General features: G+C 49.3%; 1 protein-coding gene across 4 annotated transcripts in view; it reads right to left on the bottom strand.

Annotated features, from left to right (window-relative positions):
- Positions 1-765: 765 nt before the first annotated feature.
- Positions 766-16880, bottom strand: part of ZNF185 (zinc finger protein 185 with LIM domain) — a 49856-nt gene continuing 33741 nt past the window's right edge. The window contains exons 19-33 of one of the 4 annotated variants that reach the window (XM_056360118.1): positions 16543-16641; positions 15206-15304; positions 14666-14779; positions 13919-14014; positions 12224-12304; positions 11906-12007; positions 11296-11454; positions 9941-10054; positions 9577-9672; positions 8308-8409; positions 6782-6850; positions 4653-4733; positions 4198-4300; positions 3524-3622; positions 766-2691 (exon numbers count right to left, since the gene is read on the bottom strand). In XM_056360118.1, coding sequence (XP_056216093.1) covers positions 3524-3622; positions 4198-4300; positions 4653-4733; positions 6782-6850; positions 8308-8409; positions 9577-9672; positions 9941-10054; positions 11296-11454; positions 11906-12007; positions 12224-12304; positions 13919-14014; positions 14666-14779; positions 15206-15304; positions 16543-16641 — 1414 coding nt within the window. In that variant the 3' untranslated portion in view covers positions 766-2691. Of the gene's footprint in view, positions 2692-3523; positions 3623-3961; positions 4301-4652; positions 4734-6781; positions 6851-8307; positions 8410-9576; positions 9673-9940; positions 10055-11295; positions 11455-11905; positions 12008-12223; positions 12305-13918; positions 14015-14665; positions 14780-15205; positions 15305-16542; positions 16642-16880 lie in introns of those variants that run through there. The other 3 variants (XM_056360120.1, XM_056360122.1, XM_056360121.1) reach the window with 3 other exon arrangements.

Here is a 16880-nt window from a genome sequence, read left to right as displayed (position 1 = left end):
TCACACCCTCCTCCAACATGGGGGGGGGGGGGGGGGGGGGGGGGGCGCGACACCCACCCCCCTCCGGCAGCTTCTCGGGGCCGTCCCGGTGGGTTCCCGCGGGCGGCAGAACCCGCTTCGTCCCCCCGGCCCGGCCCGGCGGCTGCACGGTGCCCCGCGCCGCCCGGGCACCCCGGACCCGGGACCGGCACCGCCCGGGGATTCCGTCCGTTCGCGCAGGAGGGGCAGCGGGGGAGGGCAGGGGCAGGCCAGCAATTCCTCAGTCCTGGCCGAAACAACTGAAAGCGCGTTATTTTTTGGAGCAGGCACAGGTTCCTTTGGTAGATGTCTTTGGGGGGGGGTGGAAAAAATCCGCCATTGATCGGTTGGTGACGATGGCCACGCCGTCGGGTTCCCCAGGTCTCCCGGCCCGACCCGGGAAGCCTGGAAGGGGCGGGCAGGACCCCGGCCCCCCGGGATGCCGCCCTGCAGGCCGAGGCTCCCTTTTGGAGCCACTGGAATCGCGTGGAAGATGTCACATCACGTATTTCCCGAGGCCGTTTGCTGCCCCCCGCGGCCCCCCCCCCCCCCCCTTTCTCCTTGGCACCGCGTCTTCACTCCCTCATTGCCACACCGGCCAGCACAGCGTTCAGTGACTTCACAGACGGGTCGTGCCCGTAGGCCGCCAAGAAGCCAAAATTGTCGACAGAGACCACCAGATCAAAGGGCGCACACCAGCAGGGCGTTACATGGGGACGCGGGTGAGGAAGCTACACATGAGCCAGGAGTGTTTATTAGAGCTGTATACTGGGGTGAAACAGGGAAACGCCGTGCAGAGGGGAGACGGAACGAAACGTACGATGGACAGATCCCGTTCCCTATAAGGCCACGTACCCATCAGGAACTCAAATCGGTTATAAATTATTTCTGCAGATTGTCTTCTCAAAGCGCACCTGTAGTTACAGGCCCATCTGTTTCAGTATTTTAAACAAGCCCCCTTTGACCACGGTGGGATAAGACGTCTAACGGCTGCTGCACCAGTTATCTCCCACCACTGGTACAAGGACGTGTAAGGAACTGCTGGCTGTGATTTTCAGAAGCGAGCATTTCATCTCCCTGGTCTGCTTTTGTGACCCTCTTTTTGTTCAGAAAGTAACGCCTCTAACATCTTGATAATTTAGAAACGTAGGCAGCCAAAATCGTTCATCATTTTTGAAAAATCACACCTTTGTGCCTGCTGGGCTTTCAGGGGGGTGTTGTGCCATGCACCCTCAAAATAGAGCTGCCCAGTCCCCCGTCACAACCTGAAGCCTGCCAGTGGCAGAGCTGTGACTGCTCTTAACGCGAGTTCTCCTCACGGAGTTGCTTCCGAGGTCATGCCTATGGTTCGGTTAAATAACTGGTACAGTGGCCTAAATAAAGCTAAGCAGCACTTGTGCTGTAAAACACGAACTTGCTAAGCTTTTGCATGCATGCCAGCTTCCATCACTAAGCGCATAAAGAATTACCTAGCTAACAATAGTCTGTGTTAGAGCTTTTGCCATCACCTATTTCCATGCAAGGGCTACTACAGAACTGACTTGGGCGCTTCGCAGTCATTCCTAATGCTTTCAACGAGCAAACTAACTCCGGACACATTTGGAGCTGCACTTTGAAGGCATAGAGCCCGACTTTCAGGTTTTGGTATTCAGGTTTCTCAACCTCTCAGCATCTGAATTAAGGGCTAAAATTATGCGATTCTGACTTCTAGTAAGTACAGCATCTGCTCGAAGTTCAATTTCGTGAGCGAGCATTTGTGATGTACACAATTCAGATCAATAAGGGAGGCAGCACAGCAAGCCTTGGCGAGGTGGGGGGAAATTCAGATTTCAGTCGAGCAGTGCTCCCTGTCAGGAGAGGCGACTGAGACACCTATTCTCTGGCACGTTCTGTATGGCCGTGAGACACCTACCATCAGAGGCCAAGTTAAACTACCAGGTGAAAGTGAGCGTTATCTTCCCAAACAGACAGCAGACACACATGCTGCTGCAGCAATCCACTGAGGAGTAGGCAGGAAAGGGAAATTAAAGCTGACATACAATTAAAGTAAAGGAGTCTGCAAGTGCTCCTGAAAGCCCATGGAAAGCAAATGGAAACCAGGCAGAAGCTATTTCTAGGCAGAATTTGGGGGTGAGAGAAGCAGAAATAGCCTCTTGCTATGAACTAAATTCAAACCCTCCCAAGCACCTAAATTTAGTGTTTACCACTTCTTGTATCTTCTTGCTTTGTGCCAGCTCACACACACTAAGCTGCAGCCTGATGGCTGAAATGAAAGAAAAAAAACCCACCAAAACCAGAAAAGGTTTCTCGCAATTAGCTTAGATAGACCTAAGGAGCTCTGCCTGACTTCCAACACAGCGAGCGCTCTGGAATCTTAACGAAGTTAAAGACAGGCAGAGGGGCTCAGCACCTCTGGAAAATCAGCCCACTTATCTTTGTAGGTGACACTGCCTTATCTTGTTAGCATTGGCACTTGTCTTGTATGCAGCTGACAGCATAAACTAGCGGATGTTAAACTCATTCACTGTGATGAGGCAGTGGGAGGGAAAATAACTTGAGGAAAGCGGGGGAGCAGGAATTCTGCTATCTTAGCCGGTCAGGAACTGCTAGATACATTCTCGTAGGTGCTGCTGAGGACTTTCCGCTGGCTGCCTTCTCCAGCTTTGCAAAACCCTGCAAGCAAATAAAGAGAAGGTGAACGCAGGAGCTGGGTACTGCAGAAGACACTGCATTACAGAGTGCAGTGGAGCAGATGAACGTGCTGGAATGGGACGGAAAAGGCAAGTCAGTCACATCGCATTAGGAGGCAAACAAAGCAGCCGCGTACGCAGCGAGGCAGGTGCCTCTTTCCCTCCTTCTCTCTATCATGAGGCAGAGGGAGGAAAGGAGCCTCTTTTTGTAATCTCAGTGCAGTGGCAGGGTTTCTGGCTGCCACTGTGGTGACTCCCGCCCCATCCAGATAATCAGGCAAAACAAACCCGTATCTAAGCTATTCCTTGTTGACCTGTTGACAGAATGTACAACTCTAATTTTCCCAGTGGTTTTCATCTCGAAGGACAGCAGTAACTGCCCCTGCCACTGACAGGCAGCCTCCTGGCTAGAGGGAAGTTATGGCTGCAAACAGCACCCAGCCGCCTGCGGCGGGTTAGCCTGGGTCGCAAGGGGGAAGGCTTTAGTTCCCTTCCGAGAGGACTCTCAACCTCTAAGGGACATTTCTTTCATCACTCAAGCCAGCCCTCTACTCGTCTCCCCCACGTGAAGCTAACACAGCCTGGTTATCACATTATGGCCAGAGACTCTGGCTCTAAGCGAGACCCCTGGGACCAGCTCTGGCATGTTTCTAGCTAATTCTGCAACAGGGGTCACTGCTTCCCACTAAAAAGCCACAGGAAAAATCCCTGTATGGGTCACTCGGTAAATGTAAGAGTTAAACACTTTTCAGTCAGTAAACTCCATGAGCTCTCTCATCCAGGCATTTATGCTGACGCTGTGAAGGCGCACTCACCTAGAAGAGTTTCTCGTAGCACTTGTCACAGTGGACAATGTCCCGGTGGATGAATATTTTATCCAGAAGATCTCCCATTGCTTTGTGGCAAATTCCACACTGCCAGAGGGAAAACAAGGTGGTGGGACAGTAACCAAAGCACCATGCAGCAATGACAGCATGGAGGGGGCAGAGAAACAGTCTCTGTATTGGTCTATAAATGTGAGGGTGCCAAAGCAACGACACCTTTGAGGTTAAACTTTCTTACAATAGACAAATGCCACTGCAGGCTTCCTCCTCCCCACACTCACCATTTCCATGGACTTGTAAACTTTGCAAGTTTGAGAGATTCAGCAAGAGCTGCGCTGGGGTGCAAAGGCCACAAAGCAGCAAGTCTGCCACAAGGACAAGGAGATGAGGAAAGAGGGTGCTGCTGTCCTATCAGGTAATGATAAATAATTCTCCTAGTTCTAATACACATTTATTTGAGGAGCTGAAAATTGGGGACACAACCAACATCTGTGACTGCCTGACGTTTCTTGTCCCGATGTGTATGCAAGCACTTGGCACACACTATATACATTACTCAAAGTCTGAGGACAGAATTTGCAGCAAGATTCCTCCTCCCACCACTCCATTTCACAGCAGTGCATAGAAGGCAGTCAGTAGTTACAGTTTTTGTTTGGGTTTTTTACCCTGAAACAATATTCGTGGCAGCAGATGTTGAGATGTTCTATTATGATCTTAGGACAGTCTCGGATCTCACGGCCACAGTAACTGCAAGCAGGTTCGCTGGCCCTGTGAAGGAACAGACGAGTGAATTCCTCTGTAACACAACCTGGTTCCAGTCCCAGCGCTGGTACCAGAGGTTTCCTACCTAACTCCAGCACCACTCTCCATAAGATACCTGCTCCGACATGTGTTTGACTGTCAAGTGACAGTACAGAGGGGCACATTATCGCAGGGATGCAGAGACCACAAGAGCAGGGCAGTGCAGATCTTAAAGTCAATGTCACTGTGTTTTCCAAAGCTCATTTATGCTTCATGCTGTTATTTCACTGAACACATATCAATATGCTAAAAAAGTAAAACCTTAAAGTTTTGTTTAACAGTTTGCTGAAACCCCCAAGGCAGCCCCGAATGGTCCCACCTCTGCAGGGGAGCGCTGGACAGGTAGCTGTGGTGGCTGTAGGTTGCTCTCTCCAAATCGGTCAAATCCACAAGGCTGCCACTGGAGACAGAAGCAAAGATCAGCACTTGGCAGTGATATATGGGAAGAATATCTCAGATGGAGTCATTAGTCATGAAACTGAAGTCCTAACTGCAACATCCCAGCTGCCTGCTCCTTGGAGAGGTTGGTCATCCCTAACCAGCTCTGAAAAGGCATCTCCCTCATAGAAGAGGCCACGCTGGCTGATGGGGCAGCGCTGCCGGCAGCACTATCTCCACCTTTGCTAGATTGATGCTGCAGATTCTCCATAGGGGTGGCAGTAACCTGCTCCCTGCCCCACACCACAACCGCTGTGCCTCGGGTCAGACCCAGAGCTGACTCTGGGCTCAGCCTGGCAGATGAGGTTTGCAGGGAGTAGGCACCCCCAAAGGCAAGCAGAGACAGAAGAGAGCTGGTGGCCCCAGCACCTAACTTCAGAGCACTGAAAAACGCATCTGGCTGCTGCTGTCCCCACGGGGAGAGGCAGGATGTGGGCAGTGTGGCCGGGAAACCAGGGCACACACCCTGAAATGGGGCTGCTTCGAGCCTGGGGCCAAGAGGGGTGGCACAGGCACATAGCAGCACTCTCCCTCCGTGCCAGGAGGAGCTGGGGGCGGCAGAAAGCCCGTGCTGTGTCAAATGCGGCTCAGGAGGGGGCTGAGAAGACCTAACAACCTTGCCAAGGCAAAGATACTGCTTCCTTTTGCTCCCTGTCTCCTCCAGTATGTTCCCAGCCACATGCTCCCACCCTTTTACTCCTTGCCAGCCACGAGACCCCTCTGTGAGTCAGGTTGTCTTATTAAAATGGCAGAAAGCACAAGGCTGGGAGCACAGCTAAAAAAAGAGGGTGCCAAGGAGGGTGAGGGAGGGCAAGGGCTTCCCTGCCAGCGAGAGCCACGGCCGCCTTGGCCGTGCTGCCCACGGGCCCACAGCACGCGTCTGGCAGCTCTGGGGTTGGGACAGGCGCAGGCTGTGACCCCGACTACGGGGACCAACGTGTTTTCCACTGGCTGCTAGAGAAGAGTGGTGAAGTGCTGCGCTGGCTGCTGGGCAGGCAACCCATGAAATCCTGCCTCCACGACACTCAGTGAAACGTCTCCGGCCTCACTGGAGTCCTGATGTTTACATACGGACCCTGTAAATAGCGGCTTTTTTCACTGCTTACTAAACTCCCCAATCCTGAGCTATTATGCAGGAAAAGACACGGAACACATCGCTAGCCTCACCCAGCTGAGTGCTCCCTTCTGTCTTCTGTTTGCCTGGGTTTTTTAGACACTGCAGCAATACGCTTAGCTTTGGTTGCTGACATCTGCTTTGCCGACCTACAGGAAAGGCTAGAGATTTACGGAGTCTGTAATCGGCTACCACAGTAATGCCAACACAGCACTGAGGGAGGATAAATGCCAGCAGGGAGGCATCACACGGGGTGTTAACCGGCTGCCACATCAATGTAAGCACGATGCACGCAGGGCCAAATTCTGCTCTCAGTCATGTTGGTGTCAATCTGGAGTAGCTTTACTTAGTTACATTTGAGCAGAATACAAAAGAATGAAGATTTAAGCTTGAAAATGGCATCTTCTAACTTTTTCTAACTCATTTTTGAGTTGAGAACCCTCAACCTCCACATTTTTCTCACCAATTCCAATCATACATTTACGTGTGCAAATGCACACTGCAGCCTGACAGTGCCCAAATATGCAGCCTAAAAACCTGCAGCGTAGTGTTCTCACCCCGTCACCCACCTTAGAGGCCAGCCCACTTAGAGGGGGAGTTTACCCCTCCACTATGAGTTGCGGGATAGATTCTGTCACCGCAACGGAACTAGACAGCACAGTGCACTGCAGATATCCATCTGGGTCCCCAAAGCAGCACCGCTGCCTTAGCAAAACTCTCTGCCCACCCAATGTAATAATCCCTCCAGGGCTAATTAGCTCAGGCACAATGGCATGCTGACGCAGTGCTAACTGTTCCAGCTCAGGAGCTTGCTTGGCATTTTAGCTGGCAAAGCCATACGCTGTTGCTTTGCACACGTATGTAGACACATGACTGTCTCTGGACACTCCTCATACCTGCCATAGCGTGGGGAGGCTGATAACTCGCTGCTGTTCACGTACTCCTTCACAAAGAGGACCCCTTTTCTAGGAACGGATGGAGACAGAACAAGAAGCATTTGCATCAGAAAAGACTGGAGCTGATGAGAGACAGCGCAAGGGACCACATGTGTGCACTTGGACACTTAACGCGTGCATGAAAAGGCACAGAGTGAGATGCTGTTGTTCTTGAATAAATACTGAATATCAAGCATTGTTGCTAAATAACACCTAATATACCCCCCTCTAATTAACCCACCAAAACAAATCAAGTTAATTAAAAAGAATGGGGCGGATAATGTAACTCTTTCATCCAGTTATCCCCTGTTTTGCAAGGATAAGTCTTTTTCAAATCACGTCAGGATTATGCACACAAGTATTTAGAGAGCTTGTGATTCTGCCCATTAACATTAAAACCCTACTGGCACAGTACTACTTACACAGTGACCATTTTGTCACTGGAGTATCTCCAGCATTTTCATCCATTACAAATTGCCACTGGTTTGATTTGAGGATCTTTTTTGCTTACAGAGCTGACCTTTCTTGCATATTCTTCCCTCTTTAAAATTCTGATTTCAAAATGACATGCCCCCATCTGTCGGTCTGTCTGCAGCTCTGTCACAGATCGAGGGGAGACACTGTGCCCACCGGCTCTCTTCCCAGAACCATGAAATGAACTAATCAGGCTCTTTCTCCATGGTGCATTTTCGTTGCAGCCTACAAGCTATGAGTAATCCTTTCTTCTCATATGAGCAAACTAAGCCATGTCACAGCTAAGGAAAGAAAAGCTTTTTTTTTTTCTAATTTAGCATAGATACTTCCCATGTCAAGTGTTGCAGATGAGAGTCTCCTACTTAGAAAGGTGTTGCAATAAGCAGGCTGTGGCAAGGCCAGCAGGACCCAAAGCCTATGCTGACCTCTCACCACTTTGAAACCCCTCTCTAAATTGTGTAAAACTGCAGCAGTTTCTACCTCTGAGGTGGAGCCTGTGGAAACCACAAATCCCAGAATACAGCTCTGAGTTGGCAGCTGCACTGTGATGGGATGCTATCTCCTGTAATACGTGACAGATCAGGATCCTACGACAGCCCCACCAAAATCCGCTCACTCGCTCATGATTGACAACAAAGGCAAACAGTCTTCCAAGAGCCCCACATCTGTGATGAGCGTGTATGGCATGAGGAGCTCCATCATGTCCCTCCAGCTACAACATGTTATGGAGGATTCATGATTTTGCCACACTAAAGAGAAAAGACACAACTCCTACAGTGAGTTACACCCTGGTCTCTAAAAAAGGGCACCTGGAGGAAAGCACCCAGCCCATCTCTCCCTTCTGAGTGGCTCTGGCCACCATGGCCATGTCTGTGCTCTTAGCCAGAGCAGCTGAGAAATGTCCCGTGGCCAGATGCCAAGCAGCAGCACCTGGCTTGTCTTCACCAAACAGGATGGCTGCGCATAAAACCTGTATTGCAGCGGGAGGATCACAACCACCCATCGCTCTTTACCCGGCAGTGCTGGAATTGGGCTGGTACCCGGAGGCTGCTGGGCTGTTGTGTGGTAAGGTGGCAACTGGACTGCAGATCCTCTCACCCGAATTCGAGAGAAGCCTGGCGAGAGAGAGAAAAGTCCATGGGCACTGGAAACATAAGCTGTGACATGATCCAAGCTGGCAGCCAAGAAAAGATGTACCACTACTGCTAGGAGTGCAGTTTGGGAGAGTGCAATAATAAGGCCCTTAACTGCACAGATGAATTCATCTTTATCGCAGACCAAAAAAGCCCCTTATTCTTTTCACATCTGCCACATGACAGTACTACTTCCCTGGAGAAGTGATTTGGAAAAGTCTCATTTATAAGGCCACAGCAGAAACGATCAAACAAGGTCTGTACTTATTTGAAGATCTTAAGTGAATTACGTAGCCTGAATGGGAGCAGCTATGGAGGGAAACAGCACACAACACATTGCAGGAGAGGAGATGGGGACATACTGGCCAAAGTCCAACATAACTATCCCCAGCTCAGTAATTTCAAAAGTTGTATAAGGGAGAAGGCGGCAAAACTGCGGTTACTAAAATGTCTCTGTGAAATAGCTCTGCCTATCCACTCCACAACGAGACCTGCCAGTCTGCCTTGCAGGGATGAAGCTGATCTTGCCTGCAGCCAGTCCTAGGCTGTCTGAGGATCTTGTGCCTCCTGCTCACACCCACAACATACTCCCCTTTACAGATCCAACATTCAGACCTACAGTGGTGCCTCCGTAGTGTCAGACTGCACGTGGATGGGCTGACGCTGCTGCGAAGGACTGCAGAAAGCGCAGGGTAATGGTGCTCCATATTGGATAGCTCCTACCCCTTCCAACAGCCTTGTTCTGGGACAACTTCAGTCATTTAATCACTGACATTCTGGAGATAGGGATCCTCTCTCTTGGCATCCCTCTCTGCTTTTAGCGCGCTCTCTTTTTTTTCCCCTGTAGCCTCTGCAAAGGCTGATTACAGACCAAGGGAGGGTTAGCCAGGAACCAGCCTTTCATTCTCCTGCCACTCTGTTCTGGCACCCCACATGGTGAAAAAATCTCCAGAGACAGACATACCACAGACCCTGTGCTGAGTAGCTTTTGCTAGGAATGGTTTAAGTGTAGTTCCATGCCTCTAGATCACACATCCACTCCCTGGAAACCATTTGCCTCTCTTTCAGCTTCTGGCTTTGCTTCCTAGCTTCTCTGCCACAACAGTTTCATGGAGGTTTCCCTCACAACCATCCAGACTACCCATTTACCTGGTGCTGTTATAGTTTAAGCTGTCCATGTAGAACGGCACCCTGTGGCTTCTCTGGGAAATGGACATGGTGGTATCTCTGGGAAGGGAGTCGTGGCTATGAAAGGAAGTGATACAATCTCAAGCACTGAACTTGAGCACGTGAGGGATTCTCACAAGTGGTGAGAATCTTGGCGAAATGTCTCCCTGCTTAGCACCAAAATCATCCACACACCACTGCCATCCACACAAACAGCACCTTACTGCATGTGCTGAGACCCAGGGAATTGGTAAGAACTGGATCAGGACACTCCGATACCGAGTAAATGTAGCAGTGGGGTGTTCTTTGGGTTAACAAGTCTGGATCCCACCCTTTAAGTTCTTACCGTCCAGCTGTGGGGTTAAATTCACAGTGCCCTCTGGCACTGGCGCTGTCATATCTGCTGCTCCTAGGGCTGCTTCTCCCATCGTAAACTCTCCCTTCGTAATCTGGGGTAGGTCTGGAGAGGAAGCACAAAGCCCTGATTACACGATACCAGGAGTCACTGGACTCCCCACATCGGCTACCTAATATTTAGTCTCTGCAGTCACTATCACGATGTGTTCTCCCTTCGCCCTGCCCATTTCACCTGTGCTGGTGCTGCAGCATGCGTACAAAGCTCTGAGACAGGGCAGCAGGCTCAAAATCTGAGAGTAAAGCTGAAGCAGTTCATGAACAGATCTGTCCTCAGTATTGTCTCCTTTCCCAGCGCTCACCAAACTCCCATCTCACACGTGTGACCTGCTGACCAGCTGGCCCATCCAGGTCAGACCTGCACATTTTCACTTTTCCAAGACAGAACTCATTAGCGGAATGGCTTTAACCTGTGGGCAGAGCTCCAGCTCTTTTAATAGAGCAAATGAGCCTATAGCTTATGGTTATTCTTTTCTTGCAAGTGCCCTGGAGCACAGATTATGTTTATATTGTATATCAGCACTTTGATCCTGATTAAAGCTTGAGGCAACTGTATAACTTAACTTTAAACAATGCCGAAAAACACTGCAAATCAATGCTGCATTAAAGAGAGAAAGAGGGACAGGCTAAGCTCATCGTAAGATGAGAAAAGCCCTGCTCTGGGCAAGACATGCATTTGGTTTGCGATATAAACCCAAGTGCAGGAATGAAGCGCAAGTTTCTCGCACTGCAGAGACATGTTGGCATCATGCAATGCCAGGGGGGTGGTAACAGGCCATGGAGTACAACAAAGTACAAAAAATCCCATTTTTTCTAGTCCTAGTTTGCAGGTGCCTCCAAAAGCAAACAAGAGCTTTGTGACACCAACTTTCCCAAAAATGCTAAAAGAGGTGCAGGTTACATTCAGACCACATGAATGTAGATATAGACATAAACAGAACCAGACTGCTCCTCCATGATCCTCTCTGCAGAGGAGAAACAGATGTGGTCATCTGTCAGGTTTCCAGGCACTGTGCAGGCAGTCTGAATACAGCCTGCTAAGAACTCTCCAGCGTTACAGAGCAACTATCAGCTCAGATCTCCTGAATCCCTTCTTCAGCCCTCCAGGTCCTAAAATGATCTTGTTCTACGTGTTGTGAGACCTGGCAATACTGTTACTCCCTCTGGGAACAAAACCCTGTTCTCGCTTCTTGCTGCAGCGATCGTACAACCTGGACCAGAGCTTCTGTCAAATATTTCCGTGCCAGCAGCTCTCCCTGTCTCTGCATCCCATCCCTAAACCCTTACCTTCTGGTGCTGAATACTTGGCTGTCTACATAGGACGGTATCCTGTGACTGGGTGCTGACACGCTGGTGTTAAAAGGCTGGCGGTCCATGTACAGTGGCATGGGACGCTGGGTCTCATATGCACTGACAGCACTCTCTTTTGAGCTGAAGTTAGACCTGCTAAAGAATTAGAGCCAATTTGACCATAAAGCCAATGACTGTACTTGCTATGACCAGCTCACACAAGCATTCAGAATTTGCTGGGGTTGGATTCATGCCTCTTTCTATAGGCAATGAGGAAAACCCGGGACACCACGCTGGTAATAGGTTCTTAACGGGTTCTGAAGGTCAGGGGAAATGGCAGGGGTCTGTACTACTTCCCCTCACCTACACAAGCTGAATTATCAGCACAATGAAATGCTGCAAGATTCAGCAGTTGTCTAAGTTGATTCGTTATCTGAAATATGTGGGTTGAATCCTAAACCTAATACTCCTTTTGTCAGTATCATCTGATTGGTGTACGCTGGGCAAATTTACACAGGTCTAGGACTTCAGCCAGAAGCAGGAATAGCAAAGGACGAGGATTTGAGAGCCACTGATGGGGAGAAACAACGGGATGGTCCCACTGTACCTGGCTGCCACTGGGTGAGGCTCGCCGTGCCTCCAGTTTCCTGGGCTCTCAGGGTGACTATCTGTGGCGGGGTGAGCTTGTTCTTCATAAGGTGGGGTGACCCTGGTCAGGGAGGAAAAGCCTGTTAGCAGCTTTAGCACTTAGTGTCTAAATCTGTAGGGAGTAAATGCAGTAACATTGTGATGATGTTGGTTTCTGAATTCACTAGCCAACAAATGAGCATTCATAATGATGCACAATGCCTTTTAGCAGGGCAACAGGGAGAACACAAGATGTGTGAGACAGCAGCAGAGCATGCCTGGTCCCCTGGCTTCATACCTTTCCCGGAATGGGTCAGATTCATTTGCACGTTGGGTCTCTGGAGCAGCGATGCTGCCTTCTCTAGGTAGAGCGCTGAATCTGCCAAGACAGAACACCATTAGGGTCTGCAGAAGTGCCACTGTGCATTGAGTTACTGTAGGATGTAGGTGCAAACCCTGGAGAATCTCCTGCCTCAAGAAAAGTACAATAACCCCACATGGGAATATGCCAGGTAATCCAAAGAGATGTGAAAAACAAAACCAAAGAAAAAACCAGAGGCAAAATACAGATCTCTTAAAAAATAAGGCTGAAAGCAAAGAAAAATAAAGCTCCTGATGAACACCAGTTATCTGTTTACTTTTTCAAAACCTGACATTTTAATTCTGGTCATTTATTTATGACCATTATGGGTCATCCAGTACCTCTGCGGCACATTTCAGACTGCTAAGAGCATGAGCTGGTGCCATTTGGGTACCATCTCAGGAGTGTATCCACGGAATAAACCCACTGCAGAGCCACCATGGATTTGCACCTGTCTACATTAATCTAGGGAAAAGTTTGTTCGCCTGTTCTGGTTTTATATGTTTGTGCACACCAGTCCCTCTGGGAACACTGATAACCTGTAGAAAATCCAAAACTGGTGGGATTCCTGCATCAGAACTGCATTTAATTAGACTAAGAAACTGTCAAAATGCTTTCAAAGATCCCACCCTGAAACATTAAGGTTGATGAAAGAGGATTCAGCCTTACACTTGCTACTAGTAGAGGGCTTCCTTTCACCAGCATTAGTTTGAAGCCTGCAAGTTCACTAATGGGGTACGCCAGAAAATGACTGGCACAGTCACCCTGGTGAAAGGAAGATCAATTTGGTTTGATTCTTTTGCAGCAAAGGTAGATCCTTAAACTCTTCCTTCTAGCAAAACACTAATGTTCTGTAGTGTTCAAAACGCTAGTGAGCTATAGATTCCCATTCAGGGTGGGATGTTCTGAAGGCCTAAAGAAGACATGCTTGTCCAGGAGCTCAGACTGAAAATCAATTTACTGAACAGGGCAAGAGATAACTCCTAAGTCCTTCAGTGGAGTGACGCAGCAGAAGTCCTGACTGCTTCCTTGCTACGTCTGATCCAAAGTCACCTGCACCTGGAAGCACTAAGACACTCAGATCAGGACTCCACATTTCTCTCAGTAACTTGCTAAGCTTGAGGGCTTATGCAAAGGGACTATGTGGACTGGGGGAGGCATGGAGCAGGCAACAGATGGAGTTTTATCCATCTTGGTCACTTTGCTGGGGGCTACTGGAGAGAAAGGGGAAGTTTTCTCTCTAACTTTTTTTCTTCAGCAGTCTAACTTTTACTTACATTCCTGGGGACTGGCAACAGCTTCTTCTCTGCATGATGAACTACAATTTGGAGTATTTGTGGTACATCCAGGACAGCTCCGTTCATCAGGAGAACCCAGGAGGACAGGACAGTGACACCATTGCTCTCTCCCTACTGCTTTTCCCAGTGCCCCTTCCTGAGCTCCCTCCTCCACAGTCCCCACTAACTGCACTCTGCTGTCCCACCACTCACTACCTTTCTCCATGCGCTCACAAAGCCCAGCTTGGCGACTCCTAAACCCAAACACACCGTCCTCAGTCCCTTTTCCAGAACCACCTGCAGTAAATTCCCCATGTTCTCTCATCAGAAAAAGCCAGTCCATTATTTCTCTTGCCTTCTTGAAGTGACTTCTTCACTCTGCACACAGGGCGATACTCCCTTGTTAATGTCCACACTCCCACTAGCGCTGTCCTTGGAGCATGGCACGGACCTGGAGGAGAAGAGCAGCCCACTTTACAAGTTGATTTGAAGATGGGTTGCTCACTGAAACACACGCACAAGCGAAGCCCAATTTGACCAAAGCCTCAACTCTTCAGTTTTAGGGGGAAAATACAGACAAAAGCAAAGAAATCAGTCCTCAAAGTCCTTCCATTCAGACATTCAGCCCTGCACTGTTTTGCATGAGGCAGGCTGAAGGCACCGAGACAGCCACCACAAACCCGGTGGAGTCACAGGCCAGTGGGAAGGAGAACGGTGCTGTGCCACAGTGCCCAGAGTACAGCCTGAGACCTGACGCTGACTGGAGAAATTCAGAAATGAGACCCAGCGTTACCATGGAGGTGTTACCCCATGCCAGATTAGGCTTCTTATAGGCATGTATCTCCAGAGGCAGGCTCTGCTTCCACATTTAGGGTCTAGGCAGCAACTCCTGGCAGTCCAGCTGGACAGCGTTTGGTGCCTTTAGCTACTGAGGATGTTTTCTCCACCACGGTAAAAGGTTCACTCAGTAGAAGCAGCACTAGAACCAGGCACAAAAGGGGAGCCTGGGAGAAGATTTTATCAGCATAAGTATGTCGGGAAAGACACGCAAGGAATTAACCCTACAGGAAAAGGCAGGGCAGGTAATTGTCTGATTCCTTACCTATTCAAGCTGGGTTCATGTTCAGTATGTTCCTTCAACTTTGGAGGCTTTGGGTGGACATCATGGTCAGGAGGCTCTTGTCCCTTCTCAGTATGGTTGTTTGAGTCTGAAAACCTAAAGTAAAGATCTGTGCTTAAGGCAGTGGAGAAAAAACATGCTGGGGTGGGTAGACATCCATTCCCAAAACAGGAGCGATCAGGCACGGAGCAGGAAACACTGTTTGGCCAGACCTATTCCAAACAGCCAAATCTGTACCAAAATCTGGTACCAAATCTGATGGGAATCATGTGTCCAGATCCCATTCTAGCTTGCAGCATGGTAGCTAAAGGCCTTTCATCCAAGACTGTCACAGAAGGAAAATGTTAGGCACAGGAGAAAGCACTCATGTCAGCATTCCTCAGACTGATGGTTAGATGCTTCCAATTCCTGGGTGCAAAGCAGAGGAGCTGTTCTGTGGTCTCAGTTACATTGGGAACAGAATAAGATGTGGAGAATTATGAAGTGAACAGATAATGTGGGTGAGTTCTACGGACCACTTACCCTTCTTGGATCAGCTCTGGTTTATAGTCATCTGAGGCCTGCATGCTCTCATGCCCCCCTTCTCCAGGGGTGCTCCCCTCTTTGAAACCTTGGGAAGACCTAGCAAAGGAAAAGAAACTCCACTCACGGCTACAGGCACAAGCACCTGAAAAGCTCAGTTCAGTGCACACTGAGAAAAAAGAAGGGTTTGGTGGAGGATATTGCATGGGCTAAGCTGTAACCAGCACAATGAAGCACTGACTTCAGCACAACACAAAACACCACTGAACTGCTTGGAATTCAGTGGATGGGTCAAGCAGTGACATTTTCACACACTGAAGTCAGCTCTTGAAAATACCAGTCCATGACTTTAGGCAAACATGCTGCTTTCTAGCACAACAGTAGACCTGCAGAGTATCGGATTTATTGTGGCTATCTCATACATCAGGATGTATACGCCAGGACGGGCATCACACCTGACACAGTGTCTGATAATACCTGAGGCTGAATTTGTCATGTTCCTCCCCGTCCAATATTCTGAAAGTTATTTTTGTAGCCAGACTCACTCATTCAGCATACCCAACGATACCACTCAACACAGCTTCATCTCCCCTTGCCTTTCTACTCAGACTCCCTTTCCTCAGGATGCACGTTGACTTTGCACTGGACCTTTGGAGTAACAATGCTTCTGTCTCTCAGAGAAGAGTTGGACCTACTTTTTAGCTCACTGGGTTTGTTTGTTTATCTAGTAGGATAGGACACCCCTTCCCCGGGGGAGCACTGTAGCTGCCTCCACAAAGTTGTTTTGCTGTTCTTCCTGTGAGCATTTAGAGACCTTTGCCATCTCCACACTAGGGTGTAAAATCCAAAGTGCTCAACAGCTGTACCAGTCCCTGCGAATGGACTCCCAGGGGCATGCCCCAACAGTCCTGCTGCCCCAGCTCCTACCTGGCTCCGTGTCTTGGGCTTCTCCCTGCAGAAGGCAAGGGAGAAGTGGGTGATGCACACTCCCATCCCACCCCAGGACTGGTACAGGATGTGGCAGACGTCTCTGCCCAGACTCAAGCACAGGACAGGCGGAGCTGAAAGGAGATGCTGCAAGGCTAGGGGCTGCTGGGAAGAAATTGGGAAATGCTAAATGCATTTGTTGTGTGGTTAGTCTTCAGTAAACGCAGTAGGGAATTTACTGCTTTAATGGATTCTGGACAGTGGAGCAGTTTAGAGCTGCTTGGACAAATGGCCCTTATTATGCTGTTGTTCTTGTGCTTGGTATTTCCTGAGCAATCAGTACTTTCAAGGCTTTCAACAATGACAAAGAACATATTAGCAAACACGGGGTTAGCACCCCAGGTCCTTACGTTTCTTCATTCCAGTAAGGCTTGCTGTATGCTGGAACCTCAGGACTCGTGTACCTGCTCTCTTGGGTGTTGCTTCTCTCCTCGTAGCCCAGAGCAGATCTGATAATCAAAGAAATGCCCGTTACATCTTTAACAACTGGCACATGAACTCTTGCACTAGTGAATACTATCTACTCACCAGGCAAGGCTTGTGTCAATCTGTACCACTCACTGTCCCGCACCAGGGTTTTTCTCTAGGGACCATATTTAAACTACAGTTGCATTTCAGTGTGTTTCAGCTGCCTTTCAGCTCCCTTGCTGCTGCTCCACCATCACTGCAGCACTTCACTGGATTACCA

This window comes from Falco biarmicus, chromosome 14, assembly GCF_023638135.1.
Source record: "Falco biarmicus isolate bFalBia1 chromosome 14, bFalBia1.pri, whole genome shotgun sequence".
Taxonomy (NCBI): domain Eukaryota; kingdom Metazoa; phylum Chordata; class Aves; order Falconiformes; family Falconidae; genus Falco; species Falco biarmicus.
The sequence above is the reverse complement of the archived record's forward strand: the minus strand, read 5'-3'. Positions and strand labels throughout refer to the sequence as shown.